At 54.4% G+C, this 23,036-nt stretch overlaps 1 protein-coding gene across 1 annotated transcript in view; it reads left to right on the top strand.

Annotated features, from left to right (window-relative positions):
• Positions 1-23,036, top strand: part of GRID2IP (Grid2 interacting protein) — a 44,461-nt gene that overhangs the window by 16,656 nt on the left and 4,769 nt on the right. The window contains exons 5-19 of the mRNA XM_050784189.1: positions 257-351; positions 1,016-1,199; positions 9,018-9,172; positions 12,542-12,670; positions 12,894-12,991; positions 13,202-13,319; positions 14,623-14,978; positions 15,537-15,953; positions 18,036-18,123; positions 19,095-19,172; positions 20,292-20,488; positions 20,814-20,969; positions 21,104-21,190; positions 21,854-21,983; positions 22,070-22,188. Of these exons, the coding sequence (XP_050640146.1) occupies positions 257-351; positions 1,016-1,199; positions 9,018-9,172; positions 12,542-12,670; positions 12,894-12,991; positions 13,202-13,319; positions 14,623-14,978; positions 15,537-15,953; positions 18,036-18,123; positions 19,095-19,172; positions 20,292-20,488; positions 20,814-20,969; positions 21,104-21,190; positions 21,854-21,983; positions 22,070-22,188 (2,407 nt within the window). The remainder of the gene's footprint in view (positions 1-256; positions 352-1,015; positions 1,200-9,017; positions 9,173-12,541; positions 12,671-12,893; positions 12,992-13,201; positions 13,320-14,622; positions 14,979-15,536; positions 15,954-18,035; positions 18,124-19,094; positions 19,173-20,291; positions 20,489-20,813; positions 20,970-21,103; positions 21,191-21,853; positions 21,984-22,069; positions 22,189-23,036) is intronic.

Below are 23,036 nucleotides of genomic sequence, written 5' to 3'. Positions count from 1 at the left end.
GCTGGTCCCCAAGGTCTGTCCCTTTTCCAGTGGGAACTCTTGAATCTAACCCTCCTTCTCGCCAGTCTCCAACTCTAGCCAGGACCTCAGTTCATCCTTCCAACCAGAAAATATTCCAGCTCCATGCTGGGGACACAGAGTCACACAGAGGTGGTCTTGCTGTGTGGCCTCTGTGGGCAGGACAGGGAGGTCTGGCTGGTGGCCGTGGAGAGGGCTCACCCCAGTCAGGCCCTCCTGGGCCATCTCTGCTTGGCAGGAACTGCTCCCACGACAAGGTGGTGTCCATGCTGCAGGGCAGTGGTGCCATGCCTACGCTGGTGGTGGAGGATGGGCTCGTCCCATTTGCCAGTGGTGAGACCCCCATGGACACTTGGCTTCCTTGGCCCACAGAGACACTACCCGGGCTGCTATGTGTGAGATTCACAGTACAGAGGACTCAGCTCTTCCCCTAAACCTTCAGCTTGCCTTCCCAGGGCTGCCCCCTAAGTGGTGCTGTAGAACCCCGGTGAAGCTGGGCACGGTGGCTCATGCCTATAATCCCAGCACTTTGGGAGGCCAAGGTGGGAGGATAGCTTGAGGCCAGGAGTTTGAGACCAGTCTGGGCAACATGGCGCAACTCTGTCTCTACTAAAAATACAAAATTAGCTGGGCATGATGGCACGCGCCTGTAGTCGCAGCTACTTGAGGGGCTGAGGCAAGAGAATCACCTGAACCCAGGAGGCGGAGGTTGCAGTGAGCCAAGATCGCGCCACTGTACTCCCACCTGGACAACAGAGCGAGACACTGTCTAAACAAACAAACAAAAAACCCTAGCGTATAGTTTTAGGGACCCTTCCCAGGACTGACTCCCTCTATCCTTGGCCCCAGTGTCGCACAGCAGGCATGCCTTCCCATGCATGGCACTGGACAGCCACACCCCAGCTCAGGAGGTCTACTGACCTCAAAAGCCAGGGAGACTGCACCTGGCCTGGGGACTCTGGGTCACTCGTGCCTCTCCCGCTTGTGGTCCCAGCAGACTCGGATTCTCTGGACTCGCCCAACCCATCGTCGGCGCTCACTTCCCTGCAGTGGGTGGCGGAGATCCTGCCGTCCAGCATCCGGGTCCAAGGGAGGACCTTCAGCCAGCAGCTGGAGCACCTGCTCACGCCTCCTGAGCGCTATGGGGTCTGCCGGGCCCTCGAGAGCTTCTTCCAGCACAGGTGGCCGGACCAAAGCCGCGGTGGGGACCTGCCCTGGGTGGGCCCTAAGTCCTACCTAGACTCACATCCTAGTCTCCCTGCCTGAGCCTCCTCAGTCCCATTCTCCTGGGGGATGCTCAGGAAGGTGGCAGCTGGTATCGGGGTCCCAGGGTGGTGGGCAACTGAGCTGCCCTGGAACAATCTCTGACTTGACACCTCCTAGCCACGTGACCTTGGGTGAGTCTCAGCCTTCTCTGTGAAGTGAGGCAGACAGGGACCACCCGCAACATTCTTTTTTATTTTTTGAGATGGAGTCTCGCTCTATCACCCAGCTGGAATGCAGTGGTATAATCTCGGCTCACTGCAACCTCCACCTCCTGGGTTCAAGCGATTCTCCTGCCTCAGCCTCCTGAGTAGCTGGGATTACAGGCATGTGCCACCACACCTGGCTAATTTTTTTGTGTTTTTACTAGAGATGGGGTTTCACCATGTTGTCCAGGCTGGTCTCAAACTCCTGACCTCGTGATCTGCCCGCCTCGGCCTCCCAAAGTGCTGGGATTACAGGCGTGAGCCACTGCGCCTGGCCTTACCTGCAGCATTCTTGATGGGACCTTCACCAGAGCCCCACCTGTGGGCATTTGTCATGGGCCAGGCCCTTCCGGGTAGGGTTGCTGTCTTTCTTTTTGAACCTCAGCTGCAGCCAGCTGCATTTATCACACTCCTCAGTCCATGGGTCATTATTATGGTCTCTGCAAAGCCTGTCACTTGTCCATACCTTTTTGTTTTGTTTGAAGGGTTTTTTGGGGGGTTTTTTTGTTTGTTTTTTGAGATGGATTTTCGCTCTTTTTGCCCAGGCTGGAGTGCAGTGGTGCAATCTCGGCTCACCGCAACCTCCACCTCCCAGGTTCAAGTGATTCTCCTGCCTCAGCCTCCCAAGTAGCTGGGATTACAGGCATGCGCCACCATGCCTGGCTAATTTTGTTTTTTTTTTGTTTTGTTTTGTTTTTTTTGAGACGGAGTCTCACTCTGTCGCCCGGGCTGGAGTGCAGTGGCGCAATCTCGGCTCACTGCAAGCTCCGCCTCCCAGGTTCCCGCCATTCTCCTGCCTCAGCCTCCCGAGTAGCTGGGACTACAGGCGCCTCCCACCTCGCCCAGCTAATTTTTTTGTATTTTTTTAGTAGAGACGGGGTTTCACCGTGTTAGCCAGGATGGTCTTGATCACCCGTCTCGGCCTCCCAAAGTGCTGGGATTACAGGCTTGAGCCACCGCGCCCGGCCCTAATTTTGTATTTTTAGTAGAAACGGGGTTTCTCCATGTTGCCCAGGCTGGTCTCGAACTCCCGACCTCAGGTGATCTGTCTGCTTTAGCCTGCCAAAGTGCTGGGATTACAGGCGTGAGCCACCGTGCCCGGCCTGGTTTTGTTTTGTTTTTTAAAAAAGATGGGGAGATCTCACTATGTTACCCAGGCTGGTCTCGAACTCCTGGGCTCGAGTGATCCTCCCAACGTGCTGGGGTTACAGGCATGAGCCACTGTACCTGGCTCTGAAGAGTCTTAAGATGTAATTCACATACTATACAATTTGCCATTTAATTATACAATTCAGTGGTTTTTACTTTATTCACAAATACGTGCAAACATCACCAAGGTCCATTTTAAAACTTCATGACATCAAAAAGAAACCCAGGCCAGACATCTATAATCCCAGCACTTTGGGAGGCTGAGGCAGGAGGATCGCTTGAGCCCAGGAGTTCAAAACCAGCCTGGGCAACAGAGCAAGAAGCCATCTCTACAAAAAGAAAAAATTAGCTGGGCGTGGTGGTGTGCACCTGTAGTTCCAGTTACTTGGGAGGCTGAGGCGGGAGGTTCGCTTGAGCCCAGGGGTTCAAGGCTGTAGTGAGCAGTGATTGTGCCACTGCATTCCATCTTGGGTGACAGAGTGAGTCCTTGTCTCAAAAAAGAAAAAAGAGAAAAACAGGCCGAGTGCGGTGGGTTATCCTAACACTTTGGGAGGCTGAGTTGGGCAGATTGCCTGAGCTCAGGAGTTTGAGACCATCCTGGGCAACATGGTGAAACTCCGTCTTTACTGAAATACAAAAAATTAGCTGGGCGTGGTGGTGGGCACCTGTAGTCCCAGCTACTTGGGAGGCTGAGGCAGGAGAATCACTTGAACCCAGGAGGCAGAGGTTGCAGTGAGCCAAGATCACGCCACTGCTCTCCAGCCTGGGTGACAGAACGAGACTTTGTCTCCAAAAAAGAAAAAAAAATCATTGTGCTTTATATCATGTTTTGTGTCTGACTTATTCACCAGTTACTATGTGTTTAGCTCTGTCCACATTACTCTGTGTATATTTCATACATTGATTATAACTATAGCCAGATTCCTTTAGATCACAGTGGTGTCCAACTTTTTATTTTTGCTAGTTTCTTTTTTTTAATTTTTATTTTTTATTTGAGATGGAATCTCACTCTGTCATCTGGCTGGAGTACAGTGACGTGATCTTGGCTCACTGCAACCTCCACCTCCCAGGTTCAAGCAATTCTCCTGCCTCAGCCTCCCGAGTAGCTGGGACTACAGGCACTCTCCACTACGCCCAGCTAATTTTTGTATTTTTAGTAGAGACGGGGTTTCACCATATTGGCCAGGGTGGTCTTGATCTCTTGACCTCATGATCTGCCCGCTTTGGCCTCCCAAAGTGCTGGGATTACAGGCGTGAACCACTGTGCCTGGCCTATTTGTGTTAGTTTCTTAGCCATAAAAGTGACATCCTGTTATTTTTATTTGGTTTTCTTCTATTACTATCTATTTTATTTATTTATTTATTTATTTATTTATTTTGAGACAGAGTCTCGCTCTGTCACCCAGGCTGGAGTGCAGTGGCGTGATCTTGGCTCACTGCAAGCTCCGCCTCCCGGGTTCACGCCATTCTCCTGCCTTAGCCACCCGAGTAGCTGGGACTACAGGCTCCCGCCACCACGCCCAGCTAATTTTTTGTATTTTTAGTAGAGACGGGGTTTCACCGTGTTAGCCAGGATGGTCTCAATCTCCTGACCTCGTGATCTGCCCGCCTCGGCCTCTCAAAGTGCTGGGATTACGGGTGTGAGCCACCACACCCGGCCTTCTATTACTAATTATTTTAAGCGTCTTTTAATATGCTTGTGAACTTTTTCTGGAATTTTCTCTGTAAATTACCTGTTCATACCCTTTGTCCATTTTTGTTTTCTTGGATTTTTGTCCTTGTTGACTGGCATGAAGTTTCTTGTATATTTTATTTTTATTTCATTTTGTTTATTTTCTGAGACAGGGTCTCACTCTGTCACCCAAGCTGGAGTGCAGTGGTACAAACACAGCTCACTGCAGCCCCGAACTCCCAGGCTAAAGTGATCCTTGTGCCTCTGCCCCCCAGGTAGCTGGGACTACAGGCGCTCACCTACCATGCCCGGCTAATTTTTGTTTGTTTGTTTGTTTTGTTTTGTTTAGTAGAGTCAGGGTTTTGCCATGTTGCCCAGACTGGTCTTGAACTCCTGGGCTCAAGTGATTTGCCCATTTTAGCCTCCTAAAGTGCTGAAATTACAGGCATGAGCCACTGCCTCCAGCCCCTTGTATATTTTGTTTTATTTATTTATTTATTTTGAGGCAGAGTCTTGCTCTGTTGCCCAGGCTGGAGTCCAGCGGCGCAATCTCAGCTCACTGCAACCTCTGCCTCCGCAGTTCAAGTGTTTCTCCTGCCTCAGCCTCCCAAGTAGCTGGGATTACAGGCGCCCACCACCATGCCTGGCTAATTTTTGTACTTTTAGTAGACATGGGGTTTCACCATGTTGGCCAGGCTGGTCTCGGACTCCTGACCTCAGGTGATTCCTCTGCCTTAACCTCCCAAAGTGCTGGGATGACTGGTGTGAGCCACGACAGCTGGACACCTTTGTATATTTTAGATACTGATTTCTCCTTGATTTTGCATGTTGTAAATTTCTCTCCCATTTGTTACTTCTGTTGTTAGGTCTGTTGTGTCTAATATTAATGTGTCTATGTTGGGCTTCCTTGAATAGATAACCTTGCTTTTGCATAATCAAACTCGCCACATTTTTGGTCCTATAGTTTTGTGTAGGGTCCAGCCCTACAGGGCCTGTGTGTTTTTCTCTTCGTGTGTGGAGACGAGAGATCGTAGAAATAAAGACACAAGACAAAGAGATAGAAAAAAAGACAACTGGGCCCGGGGGACTACTACCACCAAAACGCAGAGACCAGTAGTGGTCCCGAATGCCTGGCCGTGCTGTTATTTATTGTGTACAAGGCAAAGGGGCAGGGCATGGAGTGAGAGCCATCTCCAATGATAGGTAAGGTCATATGAGTCACGTGTCCACCAGACAGGGGGCCCTTCCCTATTTGGTAGCTGAGGTGGAGAGAAAGAGGGGACAACTTACGTCATTATTTCTTCTTTTTTATTTTTTTGAGACGGAGTCTCGCTCTGTTGCCCAGGCTGGAGTGCAGTGGCATGATCTGGGCTCACTGCAAGCTCCGCCTCCCAGGTTCACGTCATTCTCCTGCTTCAGCCTCCCGAGTAGCTGGGACTACAGGCGCCCGACACCTCGCCCGGCTAGTTTTTTGTATTTTTTTTAGTAGAGACGAGGTTTCACCGTGTTAGCCAGGATGGTCTCGATCTCCTGACCTCGTGATCCGCCCGTCTCGGCCTCCCAAAGTGCTGGGATTACAGGCTTGAGCCACCGTGCCCGGCCGTCATTATTTCTTCTATGCATTTTTTTTTTTTTTTTTTTTTTTTTTTTTTTTTTTTTTTTGAGGCAGAGTCTCGCTCTGTCGCCCAGGCTGGAGTGCAGTGGCCGGATCTCAGCTCACTGCAAGCTCCGCCTCCCAGGTTTACGCCATTCTCCTGCCTCAGCCTCCCGAGTAGCTGGGACTACAGGTGCCCGCCACCTTGCCCGGCTAGATTTTTGTATTTTTTAGTAGAGACGGGGTTTCACCGTGTTAGCCAGGATGGTCTCGATCTCCTGACCTCATGATCCGCCCGTCTCGGCCTCCCAAAGTGCTGGGATTACAGGCTTGAGCCACCGCGCCTGGCCTCTTCTATGCATTTTAAAGACTTTAGTACTTTCACTAATTCTGCTACTGCTATCTAGAGGTGGAGCTGGGTGTACAGGGCAGAACATGAAAGCGGACCAGGAGCGTGACCACTGAAGCACAGCATCACAGGGAGACTATTAGGCCTCTGGATGGCTGGGGGCGGGCCTGACTGATGGCAGGCCTTCCACAAGAAGTGGTGGAGCAGAGTCTTCTCTAACTCTCCCGGGAAAGATAGACTCCCTTTCCTGGTCTAAGTAACGGGTGCCTTCCCAGGCACTGGCGTTACCGCTAGACCAAGGAGCCCTCTAGTGGCCCTGTCCAGGCGCAACAAAGGGCTCACACTAGTCTGTCTTTTTTTTTTTTTCTTTTTTTTGAGATGGAGTCTCGCTCTGTCGCCCAGGCTGGAGTGTAGTGGCCGGATCTCAGCTCACTGAAAGCTCCACCTCCCGGGTTTACGCCATTCTCCTGCCTCAGCCTCCCGAGTAGCTGGGACTCCAGGCACCCGCCACCGCGCCCGGCTAGTTTTTTGTATTTTTTAGTAGAGACGGGGTTTCACCATGTTAGCCAGGATGGTCTTGATCTCCTGACCTCGTGATCCGCCCGTCTCGGCCTCCCAAAGTGCTGGGATTACAGGCTTGAGCCACCGCGCCCGGCCCACACTAGTCTTTTGATCACTTCTCACCGTGTTCCTTCAGCTCCTATCTCTGTATGGCCTGGTTTTTCCTAGGTTATAATTGTAGAACAAAGATTATTATAATATTGGAATAAACAGTAATGCTATAAACTAATGATTAATAATATTCACATATAATCATATCTATAATCTATTTCTAGTATAACTATTCTTATTCTATATATTTTCTTTATTATACTGGAAGAGCTTGTGCCCTCAGTCTCTAGCCTAGGCACCTGGGTGACTTGCTGCCCACAGTTTTGGCTTTTGAATTTTTTTTTTTTTTTTTTTTGAAACGGAGCCTCGCTCTGTCCCCCAGGCTGGAGTGCAGTGGCACTATCTCGGCTCACTGCAAGCTCCGCCTCCCATTCTCCTGCCTCAGCCATTTTACGCCATTCTCCTGCCTCAGCCTCCCGAGTAGCTGGGACTACAGACGCCCGCCACCATGCCCGGCTAATTTTTTATATTTTTAGTAGAGACGGGGTTTCACCGTGTTCGCCAGGATGGTCTCGATCTCCTGACCTCGTGATCTGCCTGCCTCGGCCTCCCAAAGTGCTGGGATTACAGGTGTGAGCCACTGCACCCGGCCTGGCTTTTGAAATTTTAAATTCTTCCCTGCTTCTGGGTCAAAAGATGTTCTCCTACTTCTTTATTTATTTATTTATTTGTTTATTTATTTATTTATTATTTTGAGACGAGGTCTTGCTCTGTTGCCCAGGCTGGAGTGCAATGGCATGATCTCAGCTCATTGCAACCTCCGCCTCTCGGGTTCAAGCGATTCTCCTGCCTCAGCCTCCCCAGTGGCTGGGACTACAGGCATGTGCCACCACGCCTGGCTAATTTTTTTTTTTTTTTTTTTTTTTTTTGAGACGGAGTCTCGCTCTGTCGCCCAGGCTGGAGTGCAGTGGCGCGATCTCGGCTCACTGCAAGCTCCGCCTCCCGGGTTCACGCCATTCTTCTGCCTCAGCCTCCCGAGTAGCTGGGACTACAGGCGCCCACAACCGCGCCCGGCTAATTTTTTGTATTTTTAGTAGAGACGGGGTTTCACCGTGGTCTCGATCTCCTGACCTTGTGATCCACCCACCTCAGCCTCCCAAAGTGCTGGGATTATAGGCATGAGCCACCGTGCGTGGCCTGCTCTATATGTTTTTTGTGTTTTTGAGACAGAGTCTTGCTCTGTCACCCAGGCTGGAGTGCGGTGGCGCAATCTCAGCTCACTGCAACCTCTACCTCCCAGTTTAAGCGATTCTTCTACCTCAGCCTCCTGAGTAACTGGGACTACAGGTACATGCCACCACGCCCAGCTAATTTTTGTATTTTTAGTAGAGAGGGGGGTTTCACTAAGTTGGCCAGGCTGGTCTTGAACTCCCGATCTGAGGTGATCCAGCCACCTCAGCCTCCCAAAGTGCTGGGATTACAGTCATGAGCCACCATGCCTGGCCTCTTCTATACGTTTTAATCTTCACAACAGCTCTATGAGGTAGATGCTATTTTTATCCCCATTTTACAGATGAGAAAACTGAGTCACAGAGAAGGTAAGTCACTTGAGAAAGGTCACTTAGCTGGTAAGTGGCAGAGCTGAGATTGGAGTCTGGCTACCCTATCCCTGGAGCCTGCCTTCCTGCCCACTTCTCTCTCTTTTTTTTTTTTTTTTTTTTTTTTTTTTTTTTGAGTCAGAGTCTCACTCTGTCTCGCAGGCTGGAGTGCAGTGACACGATCTCAGCTCACTGCAACCTCCACTTCCCAGGCTTAAGCAATTCTCCTGCCTCAGCCTCCCGAGTAGCTGGGCTTACAGGTGTGCACCACCACGCATGGCTAATTTTTGTATTTTCAGTAGTGACGGGGTTTCACCATGTTGGCTGGGCTGGTCTCGAACTCCTGACCTCAAATGATCCATCTGCCTCAGCCTCTCAAAGTTTTGGGATTACAGGCATGAGCCACCGTGGCCAGCCCCCCTTCTGTCTTTCAAGGGCAGGGATAGAGCATGAGGGCAGACACTGTGGCTTGGAAGTCCCATCTTGTCTACCCCCACTCTGTGCATCATAGTAAGCCCGTGAGTACTGAGCCTCTCGTTCCTGCACCTTCCCCCAGGAACATTGACACCCTCATCGTTGACGTCTACCCTGTGCTGGACACCCCTGCCAAGCAGGTCCTGTGGCAGTTCATCTACCAGCTGCTGACCTATGAGGAGCAGGAGCTCTGCCAGGAGAAAATCGCATGCTTCCTGGGCTACACGGCCATGACAGGTAAGCGTCCTCTCCCCTGCCACTTCCCTGCCTGTAGCTGCTGACTGTCCAGCTCACCAGGTGAACATCCAGACACCTGTTCTCACCTGTGAAGTTTTTTTTGGTTGTTGTTTGTTTGAGACGGAGTCTCGCTCCTGTGCCCCAGGCTGGAGTGCAATGGCGCGATCTCGACTCGCTGCAGCCTCCACCTCCCCGGTTCAAGCGATTCTCCTGCCTGAGCCTCCTGAGTAGCTGGGACTAAAGGCGCATGCTACCACACCCAGATAATTTTTTGTATTTTTAGTAGAGAAGAGGTTTCACTGTGTTAACCAAGATGATCTCTATCTCCTGACCTCATGATCCGCCCTCCTCGGCCTCCCAAAGTGCTGGGATTATAGGTGTGAGCCACCACACCCGGCCCTTTTTTTTTTTTTTTTTTGGGGGATGGGGTCTTGCTCTGTTGCCCAGGCTGGAGTGTCATGGTGCCATCACGGCTCACCGCAGCCTCAACCTCCTGGGCTCAAGCAATCTTCCTGCCCTGGCATCCCAAAGCACAGGGATTACAGGTGTGAGCCACTGCATGTGGCCTCACCTATGGGGTCTTACAGCCGATTTGGGCTCCTCCCACATAGATGTGTCCGCAGCCATGCTCGTACACACCCACAATACACCAGGGCTAGGCCCACATGTGGCCCCACGGATGTGCCTTCCCAGCGTGACCTTTATGTGGCATACACAGCATAACCTGAGACTTTAGACACTGCACCTGACCACCTATGGTTTCAGTATTTGCACCCACAAAATGGAAGTGATCTCAGCGGCTGTGCTCAGTACTCTGAGAAGCGTGGCACAGATCAAGGAACTTGTGTAAGGCTGGACGCGCTGGCTCACGCCTATAATCCCAGCGTTTTAGAAGGCTGAGGTGGGAGGATCACTTGAGCTCAGGAGTTCAAGATTAGCCTGGGCAACATAGCAAGAGCCTGTCTCTACCAAAAAAATAAATAAACAAATAATACGTTTTAATTTAGCCAGGTGTAATGCACAACTGTAGTCCCGGCTAGTTGGGAGGCTGAGGTGGGAAGATGGCTTGAGTCCAGGAGATCGAGGCTGCGGTGAGCTATGATCGAGCTACTGCCCTCAAAAAAAAAAAAAAAAAAAAAGAAGAAGAAGAAGAAAGAAAAGAAAAAAAAAAGAAATTCATGTGGTTGCCGTTTACAGACATGCCAACACCATCACCAGGATTGTGAGCCCACAACCGCATCCCACCTGGCCAGTGGCTCCCAGTGTACTCTTTCTTGCACATACACAGGCCTGCGGTGCCACGTGTGGCTGCCACCAGTGTGTTCAGCGTGCCCTTCGAATGCCCACAAACCCCTGCACTCAGCATGCAGGCCATGTGGATGGAAGGTGTGCGGAACTTGTGTTCTACCCTGGTCTAGGCACCCTGCCCCTGCTATGAAACCCGCTGCAGGCCAGGCTCGGTAGCTCACGCCGGTAATCCCAGCACTTTGGGAGGCTGAGGTGGGCGGATTGCTTGAGGTCAGGAGTTCAAGACCAGCTTGGGCAACACAACGAGACCCCCATATCTACAAAATACTTAAAAATCAGCCAGGGGTGGTTGGGCATGGTGGCTCACGTCTGTAATCCTAGCAGTTCGGGAGGCCGAGGCAGGTGGATCACTTGAGGTCAGAAGTTTGAGACCAGCTTTGCCAACTGGGGCAACCTCGTCTCTACCAAAAATACAAAAATAAGCCAAGCGTGGTGGCACGCACCTGTAATCCCAGCTACTTGAGAGGCTGAGGCAGGAGAATCACTTGAACCCGGGAGATGGAGGTTATAGTGAGCTGAGATCGCACCACTGCACTCCAGTCTGGGTGACATAGCGAGACTCCATCTCAAAAAAAAAATAAATAAATAAAATAAAAAATTAGCCAGGTGTGGTGGCGTGCACCTGTAGTCCCAGCTACTTGGGAGGATGAGGTGGGAGGAGCACTTGAGTTCAGTAGTTGGAGACCAGCCTGGGCAACATAGCAAGATCTCTTCTCTAAAAAAAAAAAAAATTTTAATTAGCTGGGTATGGTGGCATGCACCTGTAATCCCAGCTACTGGGGGGGCAGGAGGGTCTCTTGAGCCTGGAATTCAAGGCTGCACTTAGCCTTGATCGCACTCCAACCTGGGGGACAGAGTGAGACCTGTCTAAAAAAAAAAAAAAAATGGCAGGCGTGGTGGCTCACATCTGTAATCCCCCAGCACTTTGGGAGGCTGAGGCGGGTGGATCACCTGAGATCAGGAGTTCAAGACCAGCCTGGCCAACATGGTGAAACACCATCTCTACTGAAAAAAAAATACAAAATATTAGCCAGGTGTGGTGGTGCATGCCTGTAGTCTCGGCTACTTGGGAGGCTAAGGCTCGGGAATCATTTGAACCCAAGAGGCGGAGGTTGCAGTGAGCTGAAATTATGCACTCCAGCCTGGAGGAGAAAGCCAGACAGGAAGGTAGAAAGGAAGGGAGGGAGGGAGGGAAGGAAGCCAGACTCAGTTGAAAAGGAAGGGGAGGGGAAGGGAGAGGAGGGGATGGAGGGGAGGGGAGGGGAGGGGAAGGGAGGGGAGGAGCTGCTGCAGAGTTGCTGTGCCCATGAGCTGCAGTCCCAGGGACCCACAACTTGCTAGGGTTTTAGCAAGAAGCTTGGGCTCCGTGCTGGACAGCACATGTCTTACATATCTGCCTAAGCTCAAAAAACTTCTATTTTGGCCGGGAGCAGTGGCTCATGCCTGTAATCCCAGCACTTTGGGAGGCTGAGGTGGGTGCATCACCTGAGGTCAGGAGCTTGAGACCAGCCTGGCCAACATGGTGAAACCCTGTCTCTACTAAAAATACAAAAATTAGCCATGCGTGGTGATGGACGCCTGTAATCCCAGCTACTCGAGAGGCAGAGGCAGGAGAATCGCTTAAACCTGGGAGGTGGCGGTTGCAGAGAGCTGAGATTGCGCCACTGCACTCCAGCCTGGGCAATAAAAGCAAAACTAAGTCTAAAAAAAAAAAAAAGCAAAAAAAAAAAAAAAACCTATTTTGCCCATAATCCTCTCTGGGCAGCAGTGACTTGGCCTGGGGCAAGCACAGGGAGTTGAGACTCTGGAAGCTGTTGTCATGAGATCTCTGCTAGGCCCCCGAGCTCAGGCTCGCTGCATTTTGGTGCCACTCCTGGCACCTGGTTTCTTGCCCCGGGGCTTCCCCTCAAGAGCTGTTCTGGAGGCAAGCAGGGCAGACCCCATAGCCTGGGGTCCGCATATTGGTGCAGATGACATCTGCCCTCCCCTCTCTGTTTTGGAGGTCCCTTGTCTGGCTGAGAGGACAAGAGGGCCCCATATTCCCTGCATGTCCCACAGCAGAGCCGGAGCCTGAGCTGGACCTGGAGCCGGAGCCCACACCCGAGCCCCAGCCGCGGAGCTCCATGCGGGCTTCCTCCATGTGCCGCCGCAGCCTCCGGTCCCAGGGCCTGGAGGCTGGCCTCAGCTGCGGTAAGGCCGGTGTCGGGGGGAGGGTATGAAAGGAGCTCAGTTTTTCCACCTGCAAAATGGGCTTGGTGAGGTGGGGAATCCCAGGGAATGGGGCTAAGCAGGGCTCAGGATTGGCCCTCCTGGGTCTGTGGGGCCTGTTGGTTCTGGGCCGGGGCCTGAGCCTTAGAGCTCAGATACATTACCGTACAGACATCGTTACCGTAATGACATTGTTCCTCGGTAGGTCCTGGCGAGTGCCCTGAGATGCCTCTTCCCCTGATCCCAGGCGAGCGCCAAGCGGGCGATGGCACTTCCCTCCCTGAGACCCCCAACCCCAAGATGGTGAGACCTTCTCACTGCCCTCCAGGTGGGGTCAATAGGGGGCGGGGAATGGACGGTCCGTAGAACTGGGCCCAGGAGACCCAGGCCAAGGGGCTGCTTCAGGCTGGGGCAGATCCCTGCCTCCCGGCCCACCCAGGCCTGGCCTCTGAGGCCACATTAGGGCCATGAGGAGAAGTAGGGTGGGCTGGACTCACCCCCGCCTCCCTCCAGATGTCAGCCGTCTATGCAGAGCTCGAGTCTCGACTGAACAGCAGCTTCAAAGGGAAGATGGGGACCGTGTCCAAATCCCGGGCTTCCCCTCCGGGCCCCAGCCCGGCAGTCACCGCAGGTAGGGCTCCAGCCTCTGTCCTCTTGACTGTCTGGGTGTTTCCCTCCACCCCAGGCTCAGCCCTGGAGCTGCTTCTCTGCTCCATCAGGGTCAGTGTTGTCCCAGTCCCTCCCATGGCCCTGTGACCCTCACCTCAGCTGTGGATCAAGACAGTAGCCTGGGTACCGTGGGTTGTGCCTGTAATCCCAGCACTTTGGGAGGCCAAGGCAGGAGGATCAGTTGAGCCCAGGAGTTTGAGACCACCCTGGCAACATAGTGAGACCCCATCTCTACAAAAAAAAAAAAAAAAAAAAATTAGCTGGGCATGGTTGCGTATGCCTGTAGTCCTAACTCCTCAAGAGGCTGAGCTGGGAGGATCACTTGAGCCCAGGAGTTCAAGGCTGCAGTGAGCTGTGATCGAGCCCCTGCACTCTAGCCTGTAAGCAACAGAGCAAGACCCTATCTTAAAAAAGAAAAAGAGGCCGGACGCTGTGGCTCACGCCTGTAATCCCAACACTTTGGGAGGCTGAGGCGGGTGGATCACGAGGTCAGGAGATTGAGACCATCCTGGCTAACACGGTGAAACCCTGTCTGTACAAAAAATACAAAAAAATTAGCCGGGCGTGGTGGCACGTGCCTATAGTCCCAGCTACTCAGGAGGCTGAGGCAGGAGAATCGCTTGAACCCGAGAGGCAGAGGCTGCAGTGAGCTGAGATTGCACTACTGCACTCCAGCCTGGGCAACAGCAAGAATCTGTCTCAAAAAAAAAAAAAAAAAGAAACAAAGAAAGAAAAAGAAAGAAGGCAGATGTTGGCAGATGACTGTTTCTGAAGAAGTCCCCGAGTTAGCAAGGGGTTATTGGATAAACTATCGAGTGCACGTGTTGTCCTGTGAATGGCACAGCTGGGAAGACAGTTGCTCTGCAGCTCAGAAGGCAGGACCCCTGGGAGATCCTCCTGTCATCTCAGGGCTTTCTGGGCATGCGAGATGCCCCATGACTCTGGGTCTGGGCCCTAGAGAAGCCCCTCCACCCTTTGAGTTAGTGGTGTTCAGTGGCTCCCAGCTGGGACCCCTGGTGACCATTCCAAGGTGAGCTGGCATCCAGCCTGTCCTGAGGCTGAACAATGCTCCTGCTCACTGGGTCTGGCCTTTGGTCATGCTTGGAAGGCAGGGCCGCCCAGGGTCTTCCTGCACTGTGCCCAGAGAGGGAAAGGGGAGTGGCCCGGGACACAGAGCCAGCCTGCCCTAGGGCCTTCTCTCCAGCTTGCACCTGGAACCCCAGGGCTGGCTGAAGAGGAATCCTCATACTCCATCCCCCCTCCAGGGCCCAGGACCCTGTCCGGCGTCTCGTGGCCCAGCGAGCGACTCTTGCCCTCCCCCTGCTACCACCCGCTGTGTTCAGGGGGTCTGGCCTCCCCCAGCAGCTCTGAGTCCCACCCCTACGCCAGCCTGGACAGCAGCAGGGCGCCCTCCCCACAGCCAGGCCCCGGGCCCATCTGCCCTGACAGCCCCCCAAGCCCGGACCCCGCCCGCCCGCCCAGCCGCAGGAAGCTCTTCACCTTCTCCCACCCTGTGCGAAGCCGTGATACTGACCGCTTCCTGGACGTGCTGAGCGAGCAGTTGGGCCCCCGGGTCACCATCGTGGATGATTTCCTGACCCCCGAGAATGACTACGAGGAGGTGGGCACGCAAGCAGGTGTGGAGGGAGGCGGGTGAGGCAAGGTGTGGCGGTCCGCAAAGCAATAGTGTTCCTGGGCTCCTGAAGGGGCCTGCTGCCCTTGGGATCTTCCCCAGGCTATCCCACTCCCTGGCTCAAGCTATCCCACTCCTTGCCCCAGGTTACCCTATCTCCTGTTTGAGGTTATCATGCTCCTTGTCTGAGGTTAGCCCGTATTCACTGTCCCAGGTTAGCCCATTCCTTAGCTCAGGCTATCCCACCCACAGCCTGAGGCTAACCTGTAAGAGGGTCCTATCCTTATTCCAGGCTATCCCCCTCACACCCTGAGGCTAACCCATGAGAGGGTCCTATCCTTAGCCCATGCTATGCCCCTCACAGCTTGAGGCTAACCCATGAGACAGTCCTATCCTTATCCTAGGCTGTCCCCCTCACAGGCTGATGCTAACCCGTGAGACGGCCCTATCCTTGTCCCAGGCTATCCCATGATCCTTCACTTTGCACCTGCTCTAGTCTCTCTGGGCCCAGCCTCACCCTCCCCTTGCCTCTCTCCCCACCACCAGATGAGCTTCCATGATGACCAGGGCAGCTTCTTAACCAATGAGCGGAGCAGCGCCAGCGACTGTGTCAGCAGCAGTGAAGAAGGCAGCTCCCTGACCTACTCCTCCATCTCTGACCACATCCCCCCACCCCCACTCAGCCCCCCTCCACCACCACCCCTGCCTTTCCATGACCCCAAGCCCAGCTCCCGCGGCTCTGATGGTTCCCGGGGCCCTGCTCAGGCGCTGACCAAGCCCCTCACCCAACTCAGCCACCCAGTCCCTCCACCACCCCCACCGCCCCTGCCTCCACCTGTGCCCTGTGCACCCCCCATGCTGTCCCGGGGCCTGGGCCACCGGCGCAGTGAGACCAGCCACATGAGTGTCAAGCGCTTGCGGTGGGAACAGGTGGAGAACTCAGAAGGCACCATCTGGGGTCAGGTGGGTGACCTGGGACCCACCAGTGCTCTGTACTGGGGGAGGATGGCTTGGGCAGCATCACTGAAGGAAAACCCATCTACCAGGCATCTTCCAACATCATACTCCCTACCCCAAGCAGAGGATGAGTAGACGCCCAGCCCAAGGACATCTCCATGCTTGGGGGCCATTGCAGGCATTGAAGCCAATCTATGTCCCTAAGCCAACGACACACACTGGGGACACCTGGAAATGCCCCCGTACCCATCCTTGAAACCTATCGCTCTTGAGGCCACACGAGTTCTCTTAAACCCTTAAAAGAGCAGCTGGTTCAAACTCCTGCACACCAGCCTTCACCCTTTCACTTTGATGCTTGAATTTCCTCCCGCACAACACTGCCAGGGTATGCTTGAACACCTTCAGTGATGGGGAACTCACTACCTGTCAAGGTCTTCCTTTCCTCACTGGACAATTTTAACCATCCTTTGTCTTGCTCTGAAATCTTGTCTCCCCAGGATTCCCATGCCCTGTTTTCTTTCTGGCCCTTGAAATCAGGCAGAGCAATCTTATCCACAGACCAAACAATCTGCAAGATGAACAAGGTTCACCCCACCTCTTTTTTTTTCAGGTCATTCTCTTAGAATGTGGTTTCCAGCCCCCACTCCAGTGTCCATGTCCCCGTCAAAGAGACATTCCCAGATGGAACCCCCAATGGGGGTTCCAGCTCAGAGGAGAGAACAGGGTTCTCACTTCCTTTGACCCAGACATCATACTCCTTTTAATATGGCAGGGACTCCTTCCAGCTCCTGAGGCTGCCCCAACCCAGCGCTCATGCTCACCATCATCCTCAACTGCATCTTCTTGGGATCCATAACACGCTCTCACGTGTAGTCACACTGGGCAGAAGCATGCTTGTGATTTTTTCCCCACTGCCATCTCCTGGGTCCCAGTTCTGTCTCCTGCCTTCTCAGCCAAGATATCATCAGCCCACATCTCCAGGGACCCTTTCCAAGTTGCTAATAAAGATGCTCAGTGAGGCCAGTCTTGGTGGTTCATGCCTGTAATCCCAGCACTTTGGGAGGCTGAGGTGGGAGGACTGCTTGAGCCCAGGAGTTCAAGGCAAGCCTGGGCAACATAGTGAGATCTCGTCTCTACAAAGAATTCAAAAAATTAGCCGGACATGGTGGTGCATGCCTGTGGTCCCAGCTACTCGGGAGGCTGAAGAGGGAGGATCACTTGATTCCCAGAGGTGGAGGTTGCAGTAAGCCAAGATGGCACCACTGCAGTTCAGCCTGGGGTACAGAGTGAGACCCTATCTCAAAAAAAAAACAAAACAAAACTCAGACAAGGGCACAAATAGGGACCTCCTGAGTCCCCTGGAGACCTCACTCCTGCCAACCTTAAACCAGTCTCCAAGTCTTGCTCCACAGCGTGGTTCTTCCTTTGGTTACCAAAGGCGGAGACAGGGACACAGGTCACACATCTGGCCAAGCCCAAATCCATCCTCAGTGTCCCTGCCCTGCAGCTGTGTTCTAAGACTTCATTCCCCTGCCTGCCCTCCCTTTGGGTCGTCTCCCTTTGGCAGGCACCCCATCCTCACTCCCTGTCCCAGCCCCAGGCTGTCACCTCTCATCTATGCCATTCATCACAGCCACGTGTCCAGCGTCTGGCCCTTAGGCTGTCACAGCTGCAGTTCTCCCTGCAGCAGCTCACTCTGCCCAGGGCAGCCCTGGTGAACTCACCGCCCTCCAAGGAGACCTAATGACAGAGCCAGACCCCTGAGCCACCTCCGGTAGCCCCTTACTTGGCTCTAGCCTCTTCACAGCTCCTTCATGCCCCTGCTTCAGTCCCACCTTGCTGGCTTCTGCACGAGTAGAGTTCCAAGTCTTGAGTCTCGATTAACCCAAAGAGGCGCTGGCTCAGCACCCAGTGACTCGGATGATCTGGCTTTTTCTGCAGTCTCCTCCGGCTCTGGGCTTGATCCCAGCACCTGATGGGTGCTTTTGCTCGGGAAGTCCCCAGGGCGGCCCTCAGAGGGTGGGAAGTGGGAGTTCAGTCCAGCTGCTGCTGCTCTTCCTCCTCTGAACTTCCCATCTTCCCTGGCAGCTCGGGGAAGACTCCGACTACGACAAGCTGAGTGACATGGTGAAATACCTTGACCTGGAGCTCCACTTCGGCACCCAGAAACCTGCTAGTGAGTGGCCTGATGGCCTTAGGGGAACCCCAGATACCACACCATCTGTGACAGCCCCAGGCTTAGTATCTCCCAGGGCTGCACTGACTGCTATTTAACCTGATGTGTCCTCAAGCCTTCCGTCCCTGAGTTATTTAATAGCTGGCATTTAGGCCGGGCACAGTGGCTCATGCCTGTCATCCCAGCACTTTGGGAGGCTGAGATGGGTGGATCGCCTGAGCTCAGGAGTTTGAGACCAGCCTGGGCAACGTGGGAAAACCCCTGTCTCTACCAAAAATACAAAAAATTAGCCAGGCATGGTGGAGGATGCCTGTGGTTCCCAGCTACTTGGGAGGCTGAGTTGGGAGGATCAATTGAGCCTGGGAGGTGGAGGTTGCAGTGAGCCGTGATCACACCACTGCACTCCAACCTGGTAACCTGGGTGACCCAGTGAGACCCTGTCTCAAAAAAAAAAAAAAAAAAAAAAAAAAAAGCTGGCATTTATTGTGCAGTGATCAAATACCAGGGACTCTAATTTCTAAATCCCATGGCAACTCTATGATGTACATACTGTGATCACCACCCACTTCCTCATGAGGAAGCACAGAGAGGTGAGGTAATTTGTTCACAGTCACACCGTAGACAGGGGGCATCCACAAATATATCTTCCAGGCTCCCTTGCCCTCACCCTTTCCTGGGTATCTCCCTGTCGTTGCTGGGTGGAACAGGCGGTCCCAGGATGGAACAGAAAGACCCGGCCTCCTGCAGCATGGAGGATGCACAGGGCACGGGGTGGGGGAGGTTACACACAGGACCTGAGGCCTGAGGGTCCCTGACCTGAGGAATGAGGGGACTATGGACATGCGTAGCTGATTAAGTCGAGGTCGTCCTTAGGGGGAATCGTGGCTGTTGGCTGTGGCCACACCACTCCTGGGCCTTCCCACTGCAGCCTCAGCCTAGCCCCCTTCGTAAACTGTCAGTTTCTTTTCCAGAACCGGTGCCGGGGCCGGAGCCCTTCCGGAAGAAGGAGGTGGTGGAGATCCTGTCCCATAAGAAGGCCTACAACACCTGTGAGGGTCCGGGGAACCCCAGAGGGTGTAGGGGGCAGGTGGCGGCCCTTTCTCTGGGTCTCAGACCTGCCCAGGTGGATGACAGAGATTAGGCGGTGGGGACCCGGACTCCAGTCGCTCAGCGCGGTGAAGGCCCCCTCCCAGGCCCCATAGCCAGCCAGATCCCACCTGGGCGCAGGTGCCGGCCCCGCCCTCACTGTGTAATCAACTCCCCGGTTCTGGCCCCGCCTCCAGCCTCATTCCCTCTCTCCTTCGCAGGCCCCGCCCTTGTCCCTGGCCCGACCCCCATAGGCTCCACCCAGCTTCTTAATCTAGCGCCTCGAGAACCCCGTCCTCACCCTTAAATCGGTCTATGAAAGACCGTCTCTATTTCAGGGCCCGCCCCTGCCCCGCCCCCTACGGCACCCCTCGCAGGCCCCGCCCCTGTTCCTTGTCTTCTCCATTCTGTCTCCTCCCTGTAGCCGAAGCCCATCTGGAAGGTCCGCCCTCTCCCTGCTGGTCCCCGCCCTCTACCCCAGCTCGATCTCAACCAGCAGCGCCGCTCCTTTTCCTTGCTCCTGCCCCCCCCAGGCTCCTCACAGTAGCCCAGGCCAATCCCAAAGCCCCGCCCTCTTTCCACCTGAGTCCCGCCCCAGTTTATCCTCGTAGACCCCGCCCTGTTCATTGTTCCCCACCCCTCTAGAGTTCCTCCAGTAGCCCAGGCTCCGCCCCAGCTCTCCCTCGCAGGTCTACCCGCTTTCCTTGTCCTCTGCCCCTTCAGATTCCCCCCTGTAGCCTGGGCCAACCTGGAAGCCCCGCCCTCTTCCTGCCGGGCCCCAACCTCTCCTTGCCCCTGCTCACCGATCGGCCCCGCCCCTTTTCCTTTTTTCTTCCCCTCCCAGGCTCCTCCCCTTAGCCCAGGCCAATCTTGAAGCGCCGTCCTCTCCCCACCCGGTACCCGCCTCAGCGCATCCTCTGGTCCCTGTCCGCGTTTCTGGTCCCTCCAGCCTCAAGGCCCCGCCCTCTCCCGTAGGCCCCGCCCCGTCCCCGCTTCTCTCCGCCTCTGCCCTCCCTCTCCGTCTTGGATCCCATCCGGCCCCGCCCCCGCCCCGCCCACTCACCGCGCCGCCCCGCCCGCAGCCATCCTCCTGGCTCACCTGAAGCTGAGCCCCGCGGAGCTGCGCCAGGTGCTGATGAGCATGGAGCCCCGGCGCCTGGAGCCCGCGCATCTGGCGCAGCTGCTGCTCTTCGCGCCCGACGCCGACGAGGAGCAGCGCTACCAGGCCTTCCGCGAGGCGCCCGGCCGCCTCAGCGAGCCGGACCAGTTCGTCCTGCAGGTGCCGCGACCACAGTCCCGCCCCGAGACCTCGGCCGGCTCCATAGGGGCTGTCGCTGTGGCCAGTGCTGCTGGAGTCCCGCGCCCCTTCGAGGGCCGCCACTGCGCCCAGGCCTCTGTGTCCCAGTTTAACATTAACCTTTAATGGCCAGGTCCCATCAGGGGTCCAAGGTACATGGGAGGTGGGCTCCCCCAGGGGTCGTGCTTATTCTTCCTACCGGAATATCGGGCCCAAGCATTTAGCAGACCCCCCACCCCAAAGCCTGCAGTGGGGCAGAGGGTCCCAGGAAGGGGATGGGTGAATCCTGGCTCTGCCTTCGAGGCAGATGCTGTCAGTTCCCGAATACAAGACGCGCCTGCGCAGCCTCCACTTCCAGGCCACGCTTCAGGAGAAGACAGAGGAGATCCGTGGCAGCCTTGAATGCTTGCGCCAGGCCTCCCTGGAGCTCAAAAACAGTCGGAAGCTCGCCAAGATCCTGGAGGTCAGGGGGCATACCCTCCCTGGCACCCTGTCTGCTTCTCTGCCTCCTGGGGCTTCCAGCATGGAGGCCCATCCAGAGAGCAGGGTGGGTGGGTGGTGGTGGAGGACAGGACCTGCCCACCTTCTCGTCCACAGTTTGTGTTGGCCATGGGCAACTATCTCAACGATGGACAGCCCAAAACCAACAAGACCACTGGCTTCAAGATCAACTTTCTGACAGAGGTGAGGGGGCCTGCCGGCAGCAATTAACTGGTTTGCTCTAGCAGCAAGGCGCTGACGCCAAGCCTAGCTCAGTTGTGGCAGAGGGCAGGAGAGGACATTGTGACCAAGGAGGGCTCTTCTCCTAGCAGGAAAAGGGCTACATTGAAGCCAGGATGTGACTGCAGCAAAGGGTGGGGTGTGGTGGTGTAGGGGAACACACTCCCAGGATTTGGAAAAATGGAGTGAGGGGAAAGAGTTGGAAAGAGAGTGTCAAAGGCTGGGGATTGAGCTGGGTGTGGTGGCTCATGCCTGTAATCCCAGCACTTTTGGAGGCCAAGGTGGGAGGATCACTTGAGGCCAGGAGTTGGAGACTAGCCTGGACAACATAGCAAGACCCCAGTTCTACAAAAATAATTGGCCAGGCATGACACATACCTGTAGTCCAAGCTACTTGGGAGACTGAGGTGGAAGGATTGCTTGAGCCTAGGGGTTTGAGGCAGTAGTGAGCTATGATGGAGCCACTGCACTCTGGTCTGGGCGATAGAGCAAGACCCTGCTATTTAAAAAAAAGGGGGAGGGGCAAGAATTGATCACTGATGCCACAGTAGTCCAGGAGAAGCTGGGCCCATGTGACCCCATCTGATGGGGTCCTTGATGGGGATGTATGTTGGGGGTCACTTGCAGCTGAACTCCACCAAGACAGTAGATGGGAAGTCCACTTTCCTGCACATCCTTGCCAAATCGCTGAGCCAGCACTTCCCTGAACTCCTGGGCTTTGCTCAGGACCTGCCCACCGTGCCCCTGGCTGCCAAAGGTATGCTGGGTGGGTGGATGAGGCAGAGGCATGCTGTCCTGGGCTGGGAGAGTGGCCCCATGTGGCCTCTGTCCTTTTCCCTACAGTGAACCAACGGGCTCTGACCAGCGACCTGGCCGACCTCCATGGCACTATCAGCGAGATACAGGATGCCTGCGAGAGCATTTCCCCCTCCAGCGAGGACAAGTTTGCAGTGGTCATGTCAGCATCCTCTAAGCAGCCTGTTCCTGCACCAGGCTGGATGGTGGGATGGTTGGGTGGAGCTGGCTATGGCTCCAGTGGCCACTGGAGACCTTGACTTCCTGCAGAGATTCTGGGCACAGGCTGCTGTGCACCCAGGGTTCCTGGAAGAGGCTCCATGCTGGGCTGTTTATTGATTGATTGATTGATTGATTGGGACAGGGCCTCACTCTGTCACCCAGGCTATGCCTGGCTAATTTTTGTATTTTTAGTAGAGACAGGGTTTTGCCATGTTGCCCAGGCTGATCTCAAACTCTTGGGGTCAAGTGATCTGCCTGCCTCAACCTCCCAGAGTGCTGGGATTACAGGCATGAGCCATAACACCGTGTCCCATCCTGGATTATAAATTTATTTTATTTTATTTTATGTATTTATGTATGTATGTATTTATTTATTTTATTTTATTTATTTTTTGAGACAGAGCCTTGCTCTGTTGCCCAGGCTAGAGTGCAGTTGGGCGATCTTGGCTCACTGCAGCCTCCGCCTCCCAGGTTCAAGCTATTCTCTTGCCTCAGCCTCCCAAGTAGCTGGGATTACAGGCACCCACCACCACATCTGGCTTATTTTTGTATTTTTGGTAGAGACATGGGTTCACTGTGTTTTCCAGGTTGGTCTTGAACTCCTGACCTCAGGTGATCCACCTGCCTCAGCCTCTCAGAGTGCTGGGATTACAGGCCTGAGCCACTGCGCTTAGCCCTGGGTCATTTACAATCCCAAGGCATTTATAATGCCAAGTCTGTGCGTAACGGAAGCCAGGGCTCTTTTGAGTGCCCCAAAGCCACTGTCCCATCTGTCCTCTGGGGCACTGTAGCC

This window comes from Macaca thibetana, chromosome 3 (assembly GCF_024542745.1).
Source record: "Macaca thibetana thibetana isolate TM-01 chromosome 3, ASM2454274v1, whole genome shotgun sequence".
Lineage (NCBI taxonomy): Eukaryota > Metazoa > Chordata > Mammalia > Primates > Cercopithecidae > Macaca > Macaca thibetana.
This window is presented reverse-complemented; position numbering and strand designations above follow the sequence as displayed.